Below are 25168 nucleotides of genomic sequence, written 5' to 3' on the forward strand. Positions count from 1 at the left end.
GACAGATAACTTCCGATAGTGTTATTTTAAGCCGGTTTTTTGGTTTTTTCGACCGCATTTTTATTGAATACGTGCAGATATCCGACTTGAAAAATTTAAAAAGATATTCCACGAGGTTTTTCGCTCTAAAGTGTAATAGATCTGTTTTTGATGAGTGAAGCGGTTGGTGACCGACGGGTTGTTACACGACACAGTACCGAGTTTATTTAATGAGTCCGTGGTTTGAGGGTTTCTTTTAATAGTTGAAAACATATTTCATTAATATAAAGAGGCAACAAGCGAGGGAGCTATAAAGTGCACTTCTTTAAATCAGTTCAGGTTAGTGTTTTATTCCTTTCAAAATATTGTTACACCAAACTTTTCCAAAGCAGTATGATCGCTAACCTTACTTCGACTGCGGGATGGTCCGCGTCCCAATAATGGTAACTCGATTAACTATTTAGCTCAATTTACGATATCATGTATTCAATTTTGACACTGTTCACAAATTAATTAAAGCATGGAGGGGGTGGGGGAGATTCGTTCAAGCGTTACTAAATGTCACGGGGGAAGGGCCAGGGTGTGTGAAATGTTACGTCACGTTGGATAATTCTATACCGGAACATACATTATCAATTATTTTAAGCTGCACAAGCAATTCAATATTTGTTTTTCTCATGTATAATAATATTATTAGTTGCCTAACCAATTTAATTTAGAATTGAATTTACAAATTTTAAGGTTTATACTTATTGCAAAAATTACAGGATGTGGTCTTTTGAATATTTATGATTTTTGTGTTAATTGAATTATTAAAATATTACTGTATATTTTTATATTTTACAGGACGAAGTATGATGATGTACTTACAATTGTTCGTGTCAACAGTAGTTGTGATCATTTTTGGTCCTTGTCTGTCAACTGCAATTTCTATTTCTATCAGCGATTTTGGATACAGTGGGATTGTTGTTGCTATTAATAAAAATGTTCCCGAAGAAGACATTATAACAGAAAATATTGAGGTAATATGACTTATAACATCCATGCTGATAATTTAACCGATATTAAATATTGCTTTTATATAATTAATGCTTATCACAACACAGTAAACATAATTGTAAATTCTAAATAGGAGTCTGCTATATTGGGGCGAGTGAGTAACTTTGAATAGACCTAAAATACAATTCAGATTAAATTTAATCGTGAATATATATATAAATCGTAAATATATACAGGGTCTTTTTTTTTGCTCGGAAAAGTGTTTTTTTTCAAAAACTATTTATAGTACCGATTTCAAATTTTGAAGGTCAATTCTCTATACCGGGGGACATCAGTTTGAGAAATTTGAGCGTTTTCGGTAATGTTTTTCACCAATTTTGAAAAATTATTTTTCGACCACTAGGTGCGAGATAAAAAATTTCTATTATAAAGTTGTAGGCCGTCATCGAAAACCCTTAAAAATTGTTCACTCGACGAAAAACAACTTATTTATCAGTGAAAATTCGAGCTTGAAAAATTTACAAGTTGGTGAAGCCAAATTACGGTTGTTTGAAACGATAATTGAAAAGGGAACAAGTCTAATACAAACGTAGTAGAGTTTTCACACTTGAAAAAATGTACACGTTTGGTTTTTAAATGCAGATATTTTATTCACATAAATTTTTACAAAACATTTTCAATAATATCACCATTGGCTGCAACACAGGTTTGTGCGCGGACAATTAAGTTCTCAAACGCTTTCTCTACCATTTCTGGTGTGACGTCTCGGCAAGCACTGATTATTCGTCTAATGAGTTCCTCCCTAGTTTCAATGGGCGTGGCGTATACCTTTGCTTTAACGAATCCCCAGAGAAAATAATCCAGCGGTGTTAGGTCAGGTGACCTTGCTGGCCAATGCACTGGACCATTTCTCCCTATCCACCTTTCAGGAAACTCGTTGTTGAGGTGCTCAGTTACTTGCCGGGAAAAATGCGGAGGGGCGCCATCTTGCTGAAACCACAACTGACGTCTTTCAGCCAATGGAAGGTCGTCGATTGCGTCACTCAGTTCGTTCTGTAGAAAATGTAAATACCTTTGGCCGTTGAGGTTCGTCGGCAGGAAAAAGGGACCAATCAAACGGTTTCCAACAAGTCCAACCCAAACATTGACCCGTTCAAATTGAACCTGGTGATGATATTCAAAACCCCAATGTGGGTGGATGTCAGACCAAAGATGGCTGTTTTGATGATTAATGGGCCCATCTCTAGAAAATGACGCTTCGTCGGAGAACAAAACATGGCGCAAAAATTGTCTATCTTCTTGGACAGCATTTAGTAACCAGTTGCTAAATTCATAACGTCTTTGATGGTCTCCGTCAATTAGTCCTTGGTGGAGCGTAGCTCTGTATGGGTGATAGCGATTCTTACGAAGAATTTTCCACACACGATTTGCAGAACAACCCAAATCAGCAGCGGCGTTAGCGCAACTGTGACGAGGATATGCCACAAAGTACGCGAGTACATTGTTCTCGAAGTCTAAATCCGGTTGACCCAATCCGCGAAACCTAGGTTGCAAGTTACCAAATTGATTGAAATCGTGAATTGCTCGTCTTACTGTATTTACAGATGGTGCTCCATTTGGATGTCTTTCTGCGAAGATTTCACTCACTCTTCTAAGGTTTTGCGCTGCTTCTCCATAGTAAATGGCAACTATCTCGGTACGCTCAGCTACTGAATAACGAGGCATTGTTCGAAATATTATCAAACACTGATAATAATCTCCCAAAGTTTTCCTTTAAATACCCAATGCATGTTTAGGATTGACCTATAGCCTCGTGTTTTTTAAATCCGGTCGTTTTTTTAACCAAAGTTTCAACTGGATTAGGTAATTCGGTTTCAATTATCGTTTCAAACAATCGTAATTTGGCTTCACCAACTTGTAAATTTTTCAAGCTCGAATTTTCACTGATAAATAAATTGTTTTTCGTCGAGTGAACAATTTTTAAGGGTTTTCGATGATGGCCTACAACTTTATAATAGAAATTTTTTATCTCGCACCTAGTGGTCGAAAAATAATTTTTCAAAATTGGTGAAAAACATTACCGAAAACGCTCAAATTTCTCAAACTGATGTCCCCCGGTATAGAGAATTGACCTTCCAAATTTGAAATCGGTACTATAAATAGTTTTTGAAAAAAAACACTTTTCCGAGCAAAAAAAAAAGACCCTGTATATAAATCGTAAACGTATCTTACGAGAGAGTTGATTGACACCCAATTTTAAATGAAATGGCTTAATCAATTTTAATTCCAATTTTAGCTTGATTAAAGTTGAACAAAAGTTTTTCGGTGAGATGATGAAATGTGAGACGTGCATTGAGATGCACAAAATAAGTCTATCTCGGGAGCGTGATTTCAATTCGTGGTTTATTTTTTCAATTGGATTTACACAACAATATAAATTCGGAAATCTTTTAGCTAAAACAAAGCATATACAGTGAAGTACCCTACATAAATTTAAAGGTTCGAATAAAGCAGAGTGACCACACCTCTTATAAATTATAATTTTTCCTATATTTTCAATGTGTTCCTAAAACTATTTTCCTTTTTTTTTCCTATATTTCGGTAATTTTTCGGGCTTTACCTGTTGCAATTAGGATTATTACGTCTTTTGGTATCAAAATCTACATAATTAGAATGCATTTAAAAAAATATTAGAAATTATTTAACCAAATTCCCTTTAAAAACCATTGATTTACCCTTCATAAATACTTGCAACCTATGTTTCGCGTTATTTTAATCAAATTTTTCTTAAAATTTCCTTTTTTCCCGAAATATATCTAATAAATCGACCACAAACTTTTTATTTTTCCAATAATAATTTTTGAACTTGCTGGGATCACCCTGATAAAGTTATCTTGTATAGAAAGCAGTGGCGTAGCTAGTGGGGAGCGAAACGCATGGGCCCCCCACCCACCTGGAACTAACATCCTGACTACGACACTTTTTAGAAATAACATTAATTACTTACTTTCACATTGATACACTCAGGATTTAGTCAACTAGTAGCTAGGCATGTTATTTTTATCCATTTCTTTCTCGTTAAATAATTATGATTTTTGATGAATATTTGGTTTATAATGTTATACAAACGTATAACGTTTTCCCCCAATCACCCTCATGTTCGAGGAGTAAGCTCCTCCCTCTAAACGCAATCAAATCCGCCCAGTTTTAAAGCAATTGTCTTCCGACGCTATAGACGGGTAAATAAATTGTATGCCAGTTTATCTTTAATTTTAACGTGGAAGTTTTTTAAAAAACGGGGAAGAAAATGGGGTTATCCAACCAAGTCACGTGATATTTGTGATGGTAGCGACATCTTACGGCTGATTTCTACAACTGTCAACCTTTTTTCATTGGTCTACGAACGTTGGCTGCTTATGTTGTCATTTTTTGTAATAATTAAATATAATTATTTAAATTAATCTTGTTAAATGAGTGTCACGGTGGTTCAAAGTATTGCGTTAAAGGTTGTAGAAGCTTACCTTTTGGTAAACTTAAATCGTCATTAAAAATCAAATTCAAAGCAGACCTACATTGAAAGATACATAAAGCTTTGTCCGAAAAACATTTTTGAAATTAGATTTGAATATTATAATACCTTTTTTCCTAGTTGTTAAGTTCTTCTTTAAGATCTACTTTTTTCTTATTTCCAAACAGTTTTAATAATTTAAACTAATAATTAGTTTAAGATGTGTAACACTGAACCGCCGTACAAGTAGGATAATATAGAATATGCCCAGACTCCCGTAATAGCCAATCAGGTTCTCCTTTCCTACCCACAATTCCCTCGAAAGTTCGTTTAAAATATTTTAAATGGAAAGCGGTTTTCTTTACTGGTCTATTTGTGCACACGCTAGTTACGTTTTTACAGGACAAAACCATGAAAGATTCTGGCTCTTTTACCTGAAAACAGACCTACGAATCTTTTAACATTTGGTTATTCTAATTCATTAGCAATTTATTTTCTTACTCAGAAAATGTTTTATGCCGCTTCCGAAGTATTGTTCGAGGCAACTGAACACAGGGGCTATTTCAAAGAAATCCAAATAGTCATTCCGAACACCTGGAAGTATAAATCGAAATATGAAAACACCACCGAAGATCTTTTTCAAAAAGCGCATTTCCGAATAGACGTGGAAAACCCTCAATATGGAAGTGAACCTTATACTCTGCAAACTGGAACTTGCGGTCAGACTGGTACCTTCGATTACATTCATTTGACGCCGGATTATATCAAAAATCCAGTTAGTCAAGAGATTTTTCGAGAAGGCGAAATACCAGGTACAGAAACTAATTCGGTACTTCATTTTGAGGACAAACATAGAAATTTTAGCAGCATCAATGAGCACTTATTAAGCAATAATAGCGTTTCTAGCTAGTCAAACCATATTTTCATAACCGAATCTAAGGTTAAAAATTATTGTAATTCCAAAATCCATCTTTTTTCTTCAGAATATAGAATAATTCAAGAATGGTCTAAATTTCGTTACGGTGTTTTCGATGAATTCGGATATGTGGGGAGCAAAAAGTACCCAACGTTTTATTATGACAGTGTATGTAAGTGTATTTATAATTTACTTAAATTTAATTATAAACTTGGTTCTTATACCCTTTCAATTGGTTTTTTTTGAGGACTATTCATTAATATTGTAAAATTAACAAAAATTGGTTATTTACACTCAAATGAGTAAACCATGTGTGTTTTTAATTAATTTAGACTTTCGATAAAACTAACTTTTAGGATCTAAATGGTAATGCTGCAACCGGCTGTGTCAAGTCAATTCCAAGTTCATTCGACTTTTCACCAATTTGTAAAGTAAACCCAACGGAAGGAAAAATAATCTTGTCAGATTTGATAAACTGTACGGCCATTCCAAGTCAATTCGAAGAAGAAGAAGATAAAGTTTACGCATCGATTATGTACACAGCTCGCATTCCAGAGGTACTTTTTCAAAGATAAATATTTATAAATTAAAATCGATAATTACAACGAAATTTAAATGTGAAATGCTGAACTAGATTTCTGTTTTTTATTAAACACTCAATTAAATCCTTTTTAGATTACACTATGCCCGTTGTAAGATTTATTCAATTATCTATTTAATATTTAAAATTTTCAATAAGTTTATGTTTATTTAAAACAATGCTAGAAGCGTAAATATACACTATAACCATAAGCCTATAACCTCTAAGTTTGAAACGCGCATAGCGCCCTTTGTACCACCACTGGACGGGCGAAAAAGAAGAAATCAGGCGATAGTATCGGCACCAGTAGAGATAAATTGAAGCTTCTTCCTTCCCCCTTTCTCTCTATGCACCTCTCTCTTACCAAAGCCGCTGGCATCATGCATTGCGGGACGCGTTACGTTTCTCTTTTCCGCCAGTCGTTTGCTTGAACCAACACTGCCTTTCGATTCAAACTTAGGGTTGATAGGCTTATGCTATAACAGATATTTTACAAAATGGAGCTTTTGGAAATCAAAGCTTAGAGCGGTGTGTACCGTAAAAATGTAATTTCTACATCTAGTCATAAACAAGAAGGTTTGATAACTTTAGTACTACTATTTTAAATTATACAGATTTTCTTTATCGATTTGATTTGATGTTCAGTTTGATAGGTTTGAAATTAAAGGAACATAATTTAAATTGTTTTTTTTTGTCATGTATACAATGTATTTAATATATTTGTAATTAATATGTAGGTCGTGCACTATTGTAGTAGTGATAGCTCTGATAAAGGGAGGAAACATAACGAAGATGCTCCAAATAGACAAAACGATGAGTGCAATGGCCGAAGTGCCTGGGATGTGGTCTCACATCATCAAGATTTTATTCATATTCAAAGGCAAGTATGTATAGCTGAATTTGTGGGTGGGTTGTTTTATTAAAACAAAATTAAAAAGAAAAAAAACGGAGTTTTTCGTTGAAAAAAAAATTGATATTTTTCCAAAAAAAAAAATATTTTAAAATATAATTTTTGTTGAAAAAAAATTTTGAAAGAAAAAAAAATAATTTTGATAGAAAAAAAAATTATTTTGAAAGAAAAAAATTATAATTTTGAAAGAAAAAAATTAATAATTTTGAAAGAAAATTTTTATTTTTTTTGCATATACCACACATAGATGGCTCTACTTTACGCTTGCAGGGACTACTAATACTGTCATGGGATTATTTTGATTGTGAATTCAATGCATATTTTTGTACACCGCTCCCTTTCGACGAAACCTAAAGAAGCTCGATATTAATATACAGGGTGTTAACTAAAAATCGATACAGAGGCAATTACTCAAAATGTGTTTTATTTAAGAATTTGAAATTTGCAGGTTACATAGAGGGTGCAGGGGGACAAATGACAATGAAAATTTCAATGACCTTGAACCAGGTCTTCAAGGTCATTCAAATTTTACGTCGAGAACCGTCAGGATTAGAAGAATGGTTCCAATTAGAAATGTGTTCTACGTTTAATTTTAAGTCTAACCAGCTTTGACCCGATCTAATTTGACCAATGGGAAGCCGAGAAATGTTAGACCAAAAACCATAAGGTCGTGTGTGATATTCCAATCATGACACGACATTTAAGGGCTTATAAATCGAAAACTACCAGATCTAACGGATCAAAATAGTCGTGACACTCTAAACTGAGGGGGAGAGTTCGTAATTTGTAACTTATGATGACCTTAATTAGTTCAAGGCCATTCAATTTATTTCAATTACTAGTTAGATTATTTTGTGTTTAAAACATTTAAACTCAAAAAAGTTAATAAAAATACTTGGTACGTCTTAAATCAATTATTTAACGTTTATTTTGGAGTCTTATTGGTTTATTTACCTCAGGTGAAAGGTAATTTGACTTAAAAACCTTGGCGGGCATTTTTCTAATTGGAACCATTCTCCTAATCCTAATGGTTCTCGAGATAAATTTTTAATGACCTTGAACTAATGTTTCAAGGTCATCATAAGTTACAAATTACGAACTCCCCCCTCTAACGGATCAAAATAGTCGTGACACTCTAAACTGAGGGGGAGAGTTCGTAATTTGTAACTTATGATGACCTTGAAACATTAGTTCAAGGTCATTAAAAATTTATCTCGAGAACCATTAGGATTAGGAGAAGGGTTCCAATTAGAAAAATGCCCGCCAAGGTTTTTAAGTCAAATTACCTTTTAACCGAGGTAAATAAACCAATAAGACTCCAAAATAAACGTTAAATAATTGATTTAAGACGTACCAAGTATTTTTATTAACTTTTTTGAGTTTAAATGTTTTAAACACAAAATAATCTAACTAGTAATTGAAATAAATTATTAATTTTTTTTCTTTCGAAATTATTTTTTTTCTTTCAAAATTATTTTTTTTTTCAACAAAAATTATATTTTAAAATATTTTTTTTTTGGAAAAATATCCAATTTTTTTTTTCAACGAAAAACTCCGTTTTTTTTCTTTTTAATTTTGACCGGGATGGCGTGCCATATTGTTTAAAGGTATACCAAATTCCAAAAACTTTATCCAATGGGAAAAGAAGCAATTAATGAAGCTACAAAAAATTTATATTTATAATAAAGGGTTCCGGATGATCAAGACACAGCACCAATCTTTCGCTACCTTTACGTCAAAAAGAAGGTTGAAACTATATCAAACCGATTTGTGTGGGTTTTGGACACATCGTACAGCATGAAGGTACTTTTTATTTAAATATTCATCAACGATCATACCAGAATAATAAATGGCTAACATCCATTACTCGGCTATTATCATTAATTAATGCTTCACTATTTACAAACTCAACTGTTTAAATTTCCTTTGCTTATTTTTCCGAAATTTAGGGAAAGCCTATGGAGATTTTGCTGACAGCAACTACAAGATGCATTGAAGATCCAGTTTGTATTCCAGATGGAAACGAAATTGGAATTGTCACTTTCAGCACTTACGCTAACATTGTGTCAAACTTAACGAAAATTGAAAATTCGGAAGATAGAAAATATTTGAGTACACTGCTTCCACAATCCGAGGATAAGGGCTACACAGCCATTGGAAAAGGATTAGTTGATGCGGTTCAGGTAAGCGCTCTCGTGAAACCAATTTAATTATAAATTAGTAGAAGTTGGTTTAATTATAATCAGCTAAACTAGTACCCAAGGCACTACAGTCAGTTACAGTATACATATTTATATGCCTATAAGTCTAGTGGTGGCAAGGCCTTCATGCCACGCGAGCCAGCAGCTCTCTACATCTATTATTACAATTAACCTCAACAAAAAGAGAAAACCGAAGAACTCGAGAGTAATCCTATTATTACCTGGTCCCTGCTGTTACGCGCCAAGTGCCAACGGTTTAATAAAAAACTTAATCGTTTACGGCAGAGTTCGACGAATTTATTTCCTAAGTCTAACCAAGAATGTATGTATTCATAACTAGGGAGAATGGCTTTGTTGAGACGAACAGCGGGCATCACGGCCTAGTTTTGGTCCTTAACATGACGCCGAAGGAAGAAAAAACGTCATCAATGTGTGTTTCAATAAAATGGGAAGTCTTAGGGAACCTATGAGATACGGGGTCGATTTTATTGCTATTCAATGGGAGGAGCTTACTGTCAGAGCGTGAGGTGGATTGGCAGAAACGCTACGAATCGTATCAACCTAGTCATTCCCCTTATATACAAATAATATATACCTTAGTGCAGCTTAAGGTGAGATACATGAGTGATTAGCCTTCCTCTTAACCTAATAAATGTTTGAAAAAGCACTAAATTTCTATGTAAATTTTGATTCCTTTAAATTTATAATTCAGAGCGAGGGACTAACCTACCTCAAATTCTTTACACCGATTTCAGCGAGTACAGCTTTTGGTAGTGCTTAATTATAACCTCTCTCCGGTCGGAGCGTTTTGGTGATTAGATGGCAAGTAATCAAATGATGTTAATAGTCCGGTGTTAGGGAAAGGGAAAGGGGAGGTTGTGGAATCTCAGACGGAAAAACAGTATGATCTCAATCAAAATTCTCTTTATTAATAATACACTCTTAAGAATAATAGGGGGACAAAATCAACATTATAAAATAACATATAATAAGGCAAGGGGACTTATGGTTTTAAACGGGACTTACTATCTCGTCTTTCCGGGGTTTTCTAGTCTGGTAATCTCTTCGGGACTCCACAGGAAATTGTGGGTTTTACTAGGGGGTCTACGCTATCTCGCGGTATTGGTTATTAGGAGGAAACTCTAGATTTGGGGCGAATTTTGTCAGTTTGATGGTGGGGGTCGTTACTTGACTCGTTACCTTGACCCGGTGAATTTTTAGGGGGGACTTAGGAGAAATTACTACTGATCAATTGTCCTTTTGTCTGGTGTCTTCGCTTGTCTTGGAGAGGAGGGATTAATTCTCTTCTTTCGCGCGGGACTCTCGTTCTCACAGTCCGATGAAGAGGCACAAACAGTCACAACACTTCGTTCAAACGCACGCGGAAGGGTTGCACGTTCCCGAACGGCAAGGGATGAATCCAGGCAGCGGATCCCAGAGCCCTCTTTCTCTCTTGATTCACGATGCGTCGCTTAACTCGAAGTTGCAATGGAAGGCTGGGGTCTCTTTCTCTGGAATTTGACGATTGTGCTTAGTCTCTTCGGCTTACGGGGATCCGGGTTACGGGATTTTCGGATTACGCAAGTAGGCTCCCAGAAGTCTTTAAGACTTAATCAGCTTGGCTAATACCCAAGGCACCACCTTATGTCTAAGTCATCAAGCGGTGGCCGGGTTACAATGCGTAGGTGGGTGGTGACAAGCCCTGCATGCCACGCGTTCGAACCAACAGCTCCCTACACTAACTATTACCGTTAACCTCAACAAGTTTTTATGGAAGGGGAAACCAAAATTTCGGGGGAAAACCCCTTAAACCAGTGGGGAGATAACTTGCAAACTCTACGCAGAAGGATTTGCTGCGAGTCGGGATAACTCTTTCGGACCTGAACGGGACTCTCAAACTCTGGATTGGATTTACGTCTCTCGCTCTATTGGGATTTGGATTTTCGTAGCTGGATACGTCTGGGGACTCGCCGAACGTCGTTATTATGAATGATTTCATTTCTAAGTTTTGGTTTAAAGTTTGAAGTTTCTAAGTGAAGGGTCGGGCCATGGCTGAGCAGAGCTTCCGCCTGCAAGTCTCTTTTGGGGTTCTCTTCTGGTTTCGAGGGGTCTTTTTTATACCCTCGGTCTTGTCACTCATTCCTTAATGATGGTGCTCCTTTTTGGGCATTGGGTCCATAGTACGTAGGGGGGTGGTTATGCCTTTGACTATGCTTTTTTGGTGTTTACGTGACTTGACGAATTTGAGGTCGGTGGGGAGTTGGGGGTCCTTTCATCCTATCGCGTTTTTGGTAACCTTGGCCTTGTTGCTGAGGGATCCGATGCACGATTTATGACTATTTTTAGAAGTTTATGATAGTTTCAAGGTTTTTTGCGTGGGGCTCTCTCAAACTGACAATAAAACTCTCCTCCTTGTCTATTCTATTTAATTCTTTGGGGCTTAGGCTTAACAATGAAATCTGCATTACTTTACATTTAACTTTAATATTTGACTAAAACTTAATGGGGATCACACTTAAATTACATTTCTAATCTTGGGCCATCAGGTCATATAGTTCCTTAGGGACTTTATACTTTAGAAATTACTAGGGGGCCAACCTTTATTATATACATGACTTAAACTTAAATTTCAACTTAAAATAGCTAACGTTTGATAGATTTAGGTATTTCAATATTATAAGCATTTATGAAAATAGAATTATTGCGTAGGAAACTAATATATTATAGCGATATTACGTTAGTTACGTCAGCTTAACCTTAAAAACATACTGACGAAAAGTCCGAGGGGACATTCATAAAGACTTACTTCGCTTACCCGATTTCAAAACAAACTCTGGGACTTTACATAAAGCAAAACCTAGAACACTCGGGGACTTTACATAAAATATAAAATAGAATGAAAATCAAAAAATATTACATAACAAGACAAGGGGGCACCACTGAGGCGGTTACATAATCGGTAATCGATCACGTAATCACTTTAGTACAGTCAAAGAAACAGGCTTTTACAGCGATTACGGATAGTTATCAGCCCCTCGATTCAGACCCGTCTCTGTAGCATTTTACCTATTAAATTTTATAATTAAAATCTATATCGGTACACGCGTATGTATATGTATAATGAATACGCTCATATAGATGTGCTTACGCGTAGAGCCAAAATTTTCGGAAATTAGGCCGTGCAAAATAATACTGTACATAAGAATGTTCTAGTTTACTTTCAAAGTAGAACTCACAGTTAACTCTTATTTGATATTTTGGTGGTCATCAGGTTTTTAAAAATGGTGGAAAATCACCCGAAGGAGGTCAAATTGTTCTTTTGACGGATGGGGAAGAAAACGTCTACCCGAAGATAGACGAAGTTCTACCAGATCTAATCGAGCAAAATGTTGTCGTATCCGCCATCGCATTCGGTAATAACGCTTCAGAGAAACTGGAAAATCTGACGTCTTCTACTGGAGGGGAGCTGTATTTGTTCAATAATTTGGATGGTTTTACTTTCGCAAATTCTTTGGAGTATGCCTTTCTTGAAGCCACAACAACACAAATCGAATTGGACAACCAACCTGTCACGGTAATAAACTAGACATTGGTTTTTAAATTAAAAATTATTTTTAAATATCTACCAACGGTATGCGCAGAAATGAAAAAACTCAACGATTAAAAGTACACTATAAGGTTAATTTATTGTTAAAATATTTTAATCATTAAAATAATTCAACTAAAAAAGCGCGACATGTTTCGGCTTGTGGCGAGTACGCCGCCGTTTTCAAACGCAGTTGCAAGTCTAATGACACCGGCTACGTGGAGTTCAAGCGAAGAAAGAATCCAGGGTAGATACATTATTAAGTGCGTTGAGTTTTTTCATTCCTTCGCATAATTTTTACACTAGTTTAAAGTTACACATTGCATACTCTACCAACGGATTTTTTGATATTTTTAACCTTCTGGTTATCGAAGCATAAGCCCCAACTTTTCTTCTGATATTGTAATTTTGCAGTGGCTTGTAAATATTTTTCCTGTTAACAACAGAATCTTATTTTCTCAAAATATCTATTCTGACTCTGATAAATAAGTCTAACAAATAGTTTATCAATGTTTCTATAACATTATGTGTATATATTTCTGCGTCTTGTTTGCTAACTCATGGTCTTATCCCCCCCTTCCCCCCGAGATGATTTTAGTTTTCACTTCTGCCCTAAGATTGGAGCTAACTCATTGAACGTTTTGTATCCGATACGTAGGTACCTAGAATTTTATTAAATTTAATTTTTTATTTAGATTGCCAATGAGCGACTAACATCCGATAGTCAAATATTGACCAAAGAGATAAATATAGACAATCAAATTGGAAAGAGCACCGTTTTCACAATTCAAACTGCAAACGTCAAAATGATCGATGTAGTTCTCGTGAGACCAAATGGATCCGAAATATCTGATACCAACAAAGAAGAGTTCAGTAACTCAGTTCAATGGGTTCGATTTTCAATACCGGATGCCGAGGTTCGTATTTATTATCATTACAGTGTAGAATCATACTTTTATATTTATTTTAAGGTGGGGTGGCGGAGTGGTTCGATCCCAGCTGAGTGTAAACTCGGAACTACTCCTTCTGCGTTGAGTTTGCAAGTTCTCTCCCCACTGGTTTAAGGGGTTTTCCCTAGAGCTCTTCCCCTTCCATAAAAACTTGTTGAGCTTAACGGTAATAGTTAGTGTAGAGAGCTGTTGGCTCGCGTGGCTTGCAGGGCTTGCCACCACCCTCCTATGCATTGTAACCCGAACACCTGAATTGCTGGTTTTAAAAGTCGCTCGATGACCTAGGCCTAGGGTATTAGCCTAGCTGATTATTATTATTATTATATCGCCAACGAGTCAAGTATCCATCTCCTTATGTTATTTCCTTGAAGCCGTTCCTTTTGCCCTAGTGTATTGCAAAAGTATCTCTTTGTATAACCGTACTTCTCCAAATTAGTCTTTATTGTACAAGGCCTAGGCGAATTTCAATTCAAACAAGTATTTATGCTTTTTACAAGTATGCTGCTAGATAAAAAAAAGTTGTCATAACTGTGTCTCAATTTATTGAGATCGAAAATTATTATTATCAGTATTTTATTTAAATATATTACGTGTCACGTAGCTCGATCGAAATATGACTGTTAAATGGTTGTATACTATTGGACCGAATCCCGTTCGATCAAATCCCATTGAACCGAAACGTATTTTCGTTTATAGCCCAACATAGCGGGATTCGGTTGAACGGGAAAATTAAATCTGGTTCGTTTTCACTTCGGGTAGGTTAGTTCAGGTTGGGTTGGGTTGGGTTGGGTTGGGTTGGGTTGGGTTAGGTTGGGTTGGGTTGGGTTAGATTGGGTTGGGTTAGGTTAGATATGGTAGGCAACTATTTCACGTCGGGTCTTATCAAGGTTATTTTCAAAAATTAAACCCGGAAAATATCGAATTTCAAGGGGAAAAGGTCTAAAAATACCCATCGGTATGAAATAATAAATATTTAAGACATAGTTTTGTCCAAATTAGATATACTCTCGTCACGTATCCTACGATATATAAAATTGTATCACTAATGTTATATTGAATGAAAACCGCGCAAAACGCAGTTTTCGGTCGATTGGGATCCGGTTAAATGGTACATTCGGACGAATGGGATTTCGGTCCAATGGTCTACAATCCTGTTAAATATTCGACTGCAATTTTTGCAAAGTATAAAACGGGAAAGTAAAACGTCTGAAATGTTTACGTGACTCCCGAAGTTGTTGTTCAAACTTCTGGAGTGTTCGGCTTAAAATTCACTGGTGTCAGTTTCTAACACTATTACACCAGAAAATCTCTCTTTTTTTTATAAGTAAGCACTTCTTGTGGTTACATATTCTAGTATTTTTATTTATTTCCTTGTTGTTGTAGCCTGGGACATGGAAGTTAACTATTAAAAGCAGAAATCCGATTCTTCCGGCCGTTGATATTTTCGTCCGTTCGTTTCCGAACAACCCTAAAATCCAACCCATCAGAGTTCGCGTCCAACTAAGCGACATCACCATTCAACATCCAAAGAGTTTAACTATTTTTGCTGAAGTGAAGAGAGAATACGTTGCTGTGATAAACGCCAAAGTTACGGCTCATATTTCACGTCCAAATGGTTCTCTCGTTGAAATTACGTTGAAAGATAACGGAGCGAGTAAGTTACTTTCTTCAATTCAAAACGTGTATTACAATTTTCGAACTTGGGGGAACGAGGTTAATTAAATGCTTACAGGGAAACAAACATATAGAGTGGGAGTTCCAAAACGGCCGATCTTTAGTTAAAGGCGATCTTGACCTTCAAATTGACCATTTTTAGAATTGAAAACTTCGTCCGCCCTTTAACTTTTCTGACTAATTTATTAAAATAATTAACAACTTCAAATAATTTTTTAAAAGATGATTTTCGTAAAAACTATTAACAAAGGGGATAAAAAAGAATGCTGATTGATTGTGTAAAATCGATATAATAGCAACTCTCAGAAATCCACACCTCTACTTGGAATGCTTATAGCGGCAGATTTTTGTATCGTTGTGTAGTAAATACGAAGTTGTATTTTTTAGTATAAAAACAGACTCCTTTTAAGCTGCCACAGTCCCAAATACATCCTGGTTTCCGAGTTATATCATTCTTATTTGGAGTAAAAATCTAGACTTATTTAAGATTGCTATATTTTGGTTTGTTTAAGTTTCAAACAAGTTAGAAAAATAAAACTTGTCTAACACTTTTTGAAACTGCCACAGTTCCAAATAGTCGCTTGATGACTTAGGCCTAAGGTGGTGCCTTGTGTATTAGAAGAGCTGATTATTATTATTATTATACATATCCTTATTTTAGATTTAGTTCAGCTCTGGGAGAGTCCTATTTAAGACTCCTAATAACGGTTAATTTCAGTTTAATTTATGTCTGATATTTCTCCTTTAAATATATAGTCTTGTTTAAGATTAAACTTAAGCGTATATTACTAGGGTTATTTTAAACTTATTACTAGCTGCAAATATAATATTAATTTTAGTATAAATTTTATCCAAACTAATACATATTTTAGTCTCAACTTAAACAGCAAAAATAATTCATGTTAGTCTCAATTTAAACTGCAAAAATAACGCACATTGTAATCTCAAATTAAACTGCAAAATAATGCATATTTTAGTCTCAATTAAAACTGCAAAAATAACAGCAATTATGGCCTTCATTTAACCAGTAATTTAATTTTAATATCTCTCTAATTATTAGTTTGTTGTCAGCTTGAAAGCACTTTTCTTTCCTACAAAATTAGATACTCATTTAGAATAAACATTACAGTAGACTTAGAGCCAACAAGACCACTTTCTTCAAGACGTTGATCTTCTTATGTATCGAATTCGTAAGTATTAAATAAAAACAATTGGATTTTATACCAAATTGTGTATGGGGTGCCGTTTATATGAATGAACATTCAAATAATATTTTCTTGAAATTAATTTGTTACGCGATTTAGAGCTAACTTATACCAATAAGAAATTGTTAAGTCCACTATGAAATTTTTTATAGGTTGTTCAAAAACCGATTCGGTCTTACAATTTTAGCGTTTAATTAATAAATCATAAATGGTTTAAATTAACCCACAAAACGGTTTACGAAATTGCATTAAACCCCTATTGAAACCGTTATTTTTTACATCGTAGTAGGTATTTAGATTTAAGTAACCGTGTTGTTAGTGTGTTTTGTACTTACCGGTGGGATAGCATGGTTTATTTTCAGCGTTTAAAACCGGGAAAATTTCTTCGTTATACATTAAGGATAGGTTGTGGCGTTTGGAAGTGATTTAATAACAAAATGGGTTAGTGATAAAATTACGTACTTCAAGAAAGCAATATTTTCAGTATCCATCATCAAATAGTCTAGAAAACATTCCGAAGTAATCCAAAAACTTCCTGGAAATTAGTAATAAATTTTTTTTTAGTTTTGCTTATTAATTTCATATTAATTATATTAATAATTAATTAATATATTGTTTTCATAAAAAATTATATAATTTTAATTTTTGGAACTTACGCGTAACAGTCGCGTAGTCTGAAATCTGCCCAGGAGGGGTTCACACTCTATAAAGGTTCAGAGGGGTCGAGAAGGCGGTGGACATTAAGTAAAGTCTAAGGTACGACCAAAGGGGGTTGGAACGTGGAAGCCCCCCTTGTCTACGCCACTAGAGCATAACGGAAATCATAAGGCATAAAATGAAGAACAATTGCTGTAACTAACAAATTTTGTTGAAAGTGCCAAGAGAAACATTTTGATAAGTTAAATTCATTAATTGAGCGTAAAGTTAGTTTTATAAACAATGTACTGCCAATCTTATATAAAGAATATTTTAAGGTTTAAATAAGGATTTTTTACACTGCTTATTATTATTTCTTTTCTGTTATTAAGGCTGCATTTTTAAACCTAATTCAAGACTCTTCTAGATCTTATCTTTTGAGATTTATGTTTAAGTCTTATTTTACACTTGATCTAAACGGGAAAGAATCTAAAATACATTCATAGTTAATAGCTATTTAAGTCTTATTTGACTACTTTAAGTTTAAAATAAGGATATTTTACACTGAATATTTTAGTTTTCATATAGGGTATTTAGACCTTTTTTAAAGCTAATTTAAAACTATTATTAAACTTAACTTCTCTGATTTATTTAATACTGAATATACTTTTGTGGCAGTACTGTGTTAAATGTTACTTAGGACTTGAGTAAAACGAAATGTTTACTAAAAATCTGGCTTATTTAAGAATGAAATTGGTCTTATTTGAGCGAGCCTCAAATTTTATTATAAATAAGGATAACTTACACTGCACATTTTAGGTTTTATGATGATTTTGATCTAGGGTATTTACACCTTTTTTTACTCGAATTAAAGGCAGTATCTGTGCCGTGGGTAGGTTTGGCAGGCTATAGCTTATTTTAATTTCACTAGGGGCCGACAAATCGACTTCAGAGACCCGAATCCTTAATCTTGACATTTTCGGTGCTTCTTAGTGGTTGATTGAGGATTATATTCGCTTTAAAACATAAAAGGGGCCCCATAACTGATTAAAGTTTTTGAAAACTTAATGTTTCAGAAATTGAATTTACTTTTATAACAGATTTAATTTAAAACTTATTAAAACTTTATTTAAACAGAATTTTAACTGGAAAACTCAAACAAATATAAGAGTTTAGTTAGTGTTATTTGAGCCTCAAATTTATGTATGACAACTTTGTATTGTCGATGCGATTTTAAAACTATTTTATATTTAAAATAATAATATTTTACCCAGTATTTGTTTTCGTTTTTAGTGGTTAATAAGGCTGCAGTATTAAACCGAATTGAAGAGTCTCCATGTTTTTATTTTTCAAGCTGCATTTAACCGTAAAATTACAATTATTGCAGTCTTAATTTAACCGATTTTTCAATTTCATCTAAACGAAATTGGTACTCTCAAAATAAGTCATTTTTAGAAGATAATTAAGTCTTATTTGAGTGGGACATTAAGTCCAAAAAACATTAATTTGATTAGGTTATCATAAGGCTTGATTAAGTTTTACTTAAACGTAACAAATAAATATGGGTTACGACATTTTCCCCGACTTACTTATTTGTTAAATAAAACGTAATCCAAATGCATCCTTATTTCATTCTTAAACAAGACTCCTATTTTGGTATGGGTTAACTTAACAAACAACAACGTGAGAGGGGAGCGCGCGCAAAGGGGATTTTTTCTCTCGTAGGAGGGGCCAAAGCCGTCAGAGTGATCTTACCATACGCGATACGCCAGGATAAGCATTCCAAGTAGAGGTATGGATTCCTCCTTTAGGCTATATGCTTACGAAAAGTTTTTCCTAGTCGACTGCAACTATTTATTGAGACCAAATATTAAAGACATTTATGTATAAACTAGCATCGTTAATTATGTTATTGTGGTTGGCTTTTATTTTGATTATTTATTTAATACACTTGAAATGAAAAGGGGGCTTGAGAATGTAAATTATCAACACAAAAATAAAATGAGTTTTAATACCATATAGAATAGACGAGCTTTGGTTCATCTTTATTGTTGGGGGTTCCTAACATTTGTATGAGAGTGTAACAATTAAACAGCGCAATTTAGAGGGTTGGGGAGGCAAATCTTGGACCAACATTACTAATACTACTCAATATTGATTAAGTTGCGGCTTGGTTTTATTTGGCTTCGGCTAGTTTCGATCAACGCGAGATTGAGTTTAGAAAAGGTTTTCTTCGTGATATCTGGATGAGGCTACTTTGACTCTGCGATAGGAGGGATGGAACCGGGCTTCACTTTAAAAAAAGTTCCTTAACTTGATGGGAATTGCAAAACGAGTCGAATTGGGGCATTTTAATGTGTACTATGCTTTCTTCTGTTCAGATCTCTGCTCTGGTTTCTTTCGGGGTTTTATTTCTGCTTCCCAGGGTTTCTCTCTCATGGTGTAAACAGCTAGCCTTATAACTAAGGCATCCCTTTAGGCCGAACACGCAGGAAACCGGGCATCTAGAAGGCTGTGTTAGTTGGAGGTGTTTTTTGCTCCTCCATTGACCTTCTAAAATTACTCTTCGCTGTAGATTCTTAATTAGATTTTAATATGAAATTATCGTCTGTTTTAAATCTATTATTGGTATTAGTTTGTAAAATTATGGATTATTATAAGATGTTCAGTTATTATTTTGCAGTTTAAATGTGCATATATGAAGCTTCCTTACCAGTTATGGGGGAACCAATCTCTTAATATCCATCAACTCAAAATAGTAATAATATTATCGTTTATGGTGGTAAATATATTTATTGGGAATGTACTATTAAATCACTAAAACATTGTCATTTTAAGTGAAAGATAAATAAAAATATTTGTTTTGCCTGTTATCGTCGACAAGGGAAACGCTATCTTAGAAATACTTTTTAAAACTCTGATACTATAATTAATCAGTCTTTAATCAAAAGTATTTTTGAAAATTAAATAAATATTATAAAATAAATTCTAAACGGGAAAAATTATAATTTGGAAGCATATACATCAATAAAATGGTTTCACGTGACTACAATATTACACGTGTAATTTTTACCCTTTCTGATTTTTGATTCAGCTCCTGACAAAGTAGAAAACGATGGAATATATTCGGCATATTTTACTAGTTTTTCTGGCAGTGGAAGATACGGCGTCATAGCTAAAGTTTCCAACGAAGGGCATGCCAAATATAAGGAATTTATTAAACGTAAGCTTTTACGGTATAAAATACATTTATTTCAAGTTGGGCAACGCAGTGTCAATGAAACCTATTCAACAATTCGCTAAAAACTATTAAGACTGGATGGTCCTTTTCTAATTGGACTTTCTTATTACGGTTTAAAAGTCAATTATGTTTTCAATTGGAGTATAAATACGAACGTAATAGTTAGTTTTCATTTTTAAAATCATATATTGAAATTAAAATTAAAAATTTATTTTTTAGTGATTTGAATTTGAATTGTGTTTTTAATTGATGTATGGATATTAAATTGGTTTTAGTTTTATATTCAAAATTACTCGCTGATTTTATTTTAAAAGGTCGAAGAAGAACTGGGCGCAGCGTGCATGACTCAGACGACAATGGCGCGGATAAAGAAGTTCTGGATAAGTTTGAAAGAATCGTTTATGGGGGAGTGTTCAAGGTGGAGAATTGGGATGAGGTGGACAACGATATCACTCCTCCATCCAGAATCAGCGATTTGCAAGTAGATCACATCCTCCATGTAAGCACCATCGACAAAGTCATCATTTTAAGCTGGACCTCTCCTGGTGACGATTTAAATGTTGGAACTGGTAGGCATTTCGAAATTGCATATCATATCTAATGATTATTATGATTATAACCTAAAATATATAGGCAAAGCCGTGTTTCGGCCTAGGCAAAATAGTCAATTGACTAGCAATAGCGGCGCCCGGATTTTTGGGGAGGTAGGCCAACCATTTCGAGTCCCCCCCCCCCTTAACAAATGAGTGGTTATTTACTTATTTCTACGACTGAATTCCAGTCTAGCAATTTATGTTCATTCCTTCGGTACTTCGCATGTACATCCCTTACATCAGAACTTACAACTTTACGACAATGAATGTAGGTAGGTACACTAAGTAAAGTAAGTTAAAGCACCATTTATTTGTAAAGATAAAATTAAAGATACAATTTGGATATAGTAGCGCTCGAGAACACTTAAAACTTAAAAGTAAACTACTGTCAAAGAAAAGTGACTCGTACCTTTGAAAGGAATAAAAACAGCAGTGTCGTTAAGCGAATCACTCGCATTGAATATTGAAAAATTAATAAATAAATTGTTTCGCAAACAAATTACAGAATTTTCTGATATTAAATAATTTAGAGGCCCATATATTCAATTTTGGAGGCCCCTTAAGACGACTTTTGGAGGCACCTACCAAAACTTCAAGTAGGGCCAGGCCTTTCCCGGCCTTTTGCTGGCGCCGCTACTGTTGACTAGGGCCTTCGAATGTTAAGTTTATTTTCAGGCCTGTATGCTCATATAAACTACGCTTCAATAAGCAAAGTATATTTAAACATAATACAGAAAATTCTTTAATCTAAAAAATATCCAATACAAAATAATAAATTTTTTAAATAAATTTACTCGTGAGTCCCGTGTTATCTTATAACCCAATACGTCAAAAGGCATATTCGTGAATGAGCTGTTTATACGAATGAGATGAAAATACGCCTAATTTCCCAACATATATTGTCCGTCCGGTAGCCATAAATAAGAAAAGGAATTGTTCAAAAATCCCATAAATAATGACAATATAATTGACCAATTTGTTGAAAAAACGTTAGACTGAAAATTAAGTAATTTTAAAGTTTAATTTTTTAAAATATTTAAATTGTTTTTACATATCATAAAGTAACAAATTAAAATTGTTGGTAGTACTTTAACCAAATTTATATTAAAGTTGAAGCATTACGGCCCTGTAAAGAGAAGGCTAAATTCTTAGTCTTCGGTCAGCTATGGCGCCACGAGCTTTTTGAAAAGAAAACCTTTTTTAAGTTTTCGATTCTATTCCGTCCCTCATATCTTCTTCCGTGTAATTTATCAAAACGTTTCCTCGATCGCGGTAAAAAGTAGTTCGCTTCTTTTTAAACAAAGGCCAACCTTAACTTCTGTTTCTATTGCTTAAATATTAGTTCTAATTAAAATTTATCAAAGCGCAATAATTGGGTAATTTGGCATTATAAAAACAGACTTGAAATTTTTAACCACATTACAAGATAGGATATGTGGCCACTCTAACTGTTTCTACCGAATTATTTTGCTAACACTATTATCTTTAGCTGCTTCACTCGAGCTGCGGTATTCGGAACACGTTCAAAAGCTGCGTTCATCTTTTTCTGATTGCCGCAAAATAAACGAGACATCACTATTAAGTGGAACTTTGACACCAACGTTGGGTGGAGAAAAGCAGAGTGTAAGCGTCCGCTTGACCTTAGCCACCGAAGCCAATAAAACGTATTTCAAGGGTCCAGAGGTCGATGCGTTCCATTTCGCCATAATTGCGGTCGATGAAGCTAACAACGCCGCTGAGCTCTCAAATATCGCTTTCGCCTTTGTCGAAAAGAACCATTTCGATCCAAGGTCAATTGAAGTAAATAGCTACTCTTTGAGAGAATCAAAGCCAATACTAATAACCGTATTGGTATTCCTATCATTTGCATTTTGTCTCGTGCTTATTCTTGTTTTGAAATTGATGAGTAATCAAGTTAAATCGAAACAATATCAACCGCTAACTTATGTAAGATGCTCAAAACCTGATCCGCCTCGTTTTAACAAGATCGAAGAAAGGTTAACGTATAATTGAAGGTCTGTTGTCGAAAGTCCTAAACACTATTGGTCATAACTAATTTAATTTTTTCAAATTGCCAAAAAATTCTTCACGCTTCCTTTAGAGCTTTAAAATAACGTAAATCCGAAATAGAGAAATAATGTTGTCATAGAATAATCTGATTCTGTATAACAATGCTGAAACGATTGCCTTTTCTCTGAAATTTAGATCAGATTATTGAACTCTTGGTCTGTAGAAAACATTCGTATAATTGTATTTGGTGGTTTCATTTAATGTGAAGCATTAAAGTTTTTTAAACTCTCAATATTCGTCTAAACTTTGATTGAATACAGTTTTATTTTTTAATATAAATATTTGATTTTTTAAATTAATCTTTAATTAAACTATCTATAATATACGTAGAAACTGAGTTATTTAAAGGTCAAATCAAAATTATAATTTGAAATTAAAAATTTTTTTTAATTTGTTTATCTACTCATTTTTTAGGTGAATAGTTTAAGCCCGAACTGCCACCGAATGAAACCCCGCTGATGTGAGTCATCATAAAAATGTAACCAGTGCTCCTTTAATAGAATAGAACGGGTAATTCTGTTCACTATTATTCAAAATATACACAAAATTTAAAAACTAAGATCCAAGACTCGAAAAAAAAACAATTAGCTTTTAGATTTAAACCTGGTTTAATTTCAACTACTGCTTTAAAAATAATTATCAATTATATTAGCTATGTTTGACTGTACGTTAATTGAAACTTTAATTCGACTTAAGATTTTATTAAATAACCACTTGGTTTGTGAGAATAAAACCAGCCAACCCTGCTCGGCGCTAGATGACTCCACGTTAGAGGTAGATCGATATTTTCCCGCGGATAACGTATTCCAATAGGCTGGCTTTATATTTTTCAGAAACAGTTATCGCAATTATTATCATTTAAAATTATTATTAATTAACTGAACTCTATTATTTGACGTGTTGTAAATAAGCTTTTGTTTAAGCACTATTGCGAATAAGGGTTTTCATCAGCGTAAGTCATCTTATTAAGAATTAAACACATTTTTTACCAAGCAATACCTCCGCGAATGTTTCCATACCCTTGTGACTGAGAAATATCCCATCACCTCGGACAGGAATCGAACCTTCATCTTTAATTTATATACGAAAAAAGAGTCAAATTCCGAAATTAGTCCGTTTGCACCCGTAATTGGTTCTTAAATAAATGATTTTCAAGGAAATCACCCTGAAGTAAAGATCCGAAAGGCAGGACCTGGAAGTTACTGCTTGTTGAAATAATGGAAACTTTTCACCTGTAAACAGAACGTCGTGTTTTGCCAAGGATTTAAGTAAGAAAAAGCTACCTGGTAAAAATTAAACAATTGATGCACATCGTAAACGTGAAAATTTTCCATTATTACAACAAGCACTATGTAAACAGTAACTTTCAGGTCTTGGTTCTCGGAAATATTACATATTGGGAATTTCCTTGAAGATGATTTATAGAAGCCTCCATTGGTTTTGAGTGGCGGATTATCTACTACCCGGCCTCTAGGCTTGATCTTTGTAACGACTCCTTCGCCTTGCTCTGTCCTTTATTCACTTTAAATAATTTGCTCTATCCTCGTCTCGGCATCCTAGGCGTAAGTAAGCCTACTCACTTCAAATACGCGAAAAGTTAGAGAAGTCCATAATAAAAAGGGGGCAAAAAAATAAACCCTCATCAATTTATAGTAACGATAAAACTTACGAATTACTCGGTGCAATAGAGCTACGTTCACACTTACCCCTAAACTCGCTTCGTTTAGATAACTGGTTTTTAAAACCAACGTGAGAAATCGTGTTGGTTCGGGAAGCAACTCGTCCAAGTCAGTTCGCTTAGAATCGCTTTCAAAACGACAAGGCGGGGAAATAAAATAGCTCGTATTTTCCAAAATAATGGTAATAAAATTCTAAACTATGTCAAATAATATTACTATATGTATATTAAACATGATTAAATAATTGTTTTGGGATACATTTTAGTATTTTAAAATTATAGTCCTAATTTGAAATGGCGTTAAGCGAACCAGGGTAAAGCGATTTCGCACGTGTGAACCAAGAATTATCGTAGGCGGTGAAAACTGGCATTCAAACCGACCTAAACTGGGTTTTAGGCTCTAGTGTGAACGTGGCTCAAGTCTTCGAAAAACCAAATTAAA

The 25168-nt window shown here is 34.3% G+C and overlaps 1 protein-coding gene across 2 annotated transcripts; it reads left to right on the plus strand.

The window, feature by feature from the left end:
• Positions 1-164: 164 nt before the first annotated feature.
• LOC149940246 (calcium-activated chloride channel regulator 1-like) lies at positions 165-23171 on the plus strand. 2 transcript variants are annotated; one of them, XM_090177709.1, is made up of 14 exons: positions 165-318; positions 826-1001; positions 4992-5298; positions 5470-5570; positions 5759-5959; positions 6720-6862; positions 8581-8695; positions 8842-9075; positions 12365-12667; positions 13375-13596; positions 15013-15283; positions 20239-20367; positions 20700-20954; positions 22468-23171. In XM_090177709.1, exons 2-14 carry the CDS (start codon positions 834-836, stop codon positions 22989-22991), a joined length of 2973 nt encoding a protein of 990 aa, XP_090033835.1. In that variant the 5' UTR covers positions 165-318; positions 826-833; the 3' UTR covers positions 22992-23171. The 2 variants fall into 2 exon arrangements, with proteins under 2 accessions (XP_090033835.1, XP_090033836.1); XM_090177710.1 differs by lacking the exon at positions 165-318 and having other exon boundaries at positions 826-853; positions 923-1001.
• The last annotated feature ends 1997 nt before the right edge of the window (positions 23172-25168 follow it).

The sequence above is a fragment of the Leiobunum rupestre genome, chromosome 6 (assembly GCF_980474605.1).
Source record: "Leiobunum rupestre chromosome 6, qqLeiRupe1.1.hap1, whole genome shotgun sequence".
Lineage (NCBI taxonomy): Eukaryota > Metazoa > Arthropoda > Arachnida > Opiliones > Sclerosomatidae > Leiobunum > Leiobunum rupestre.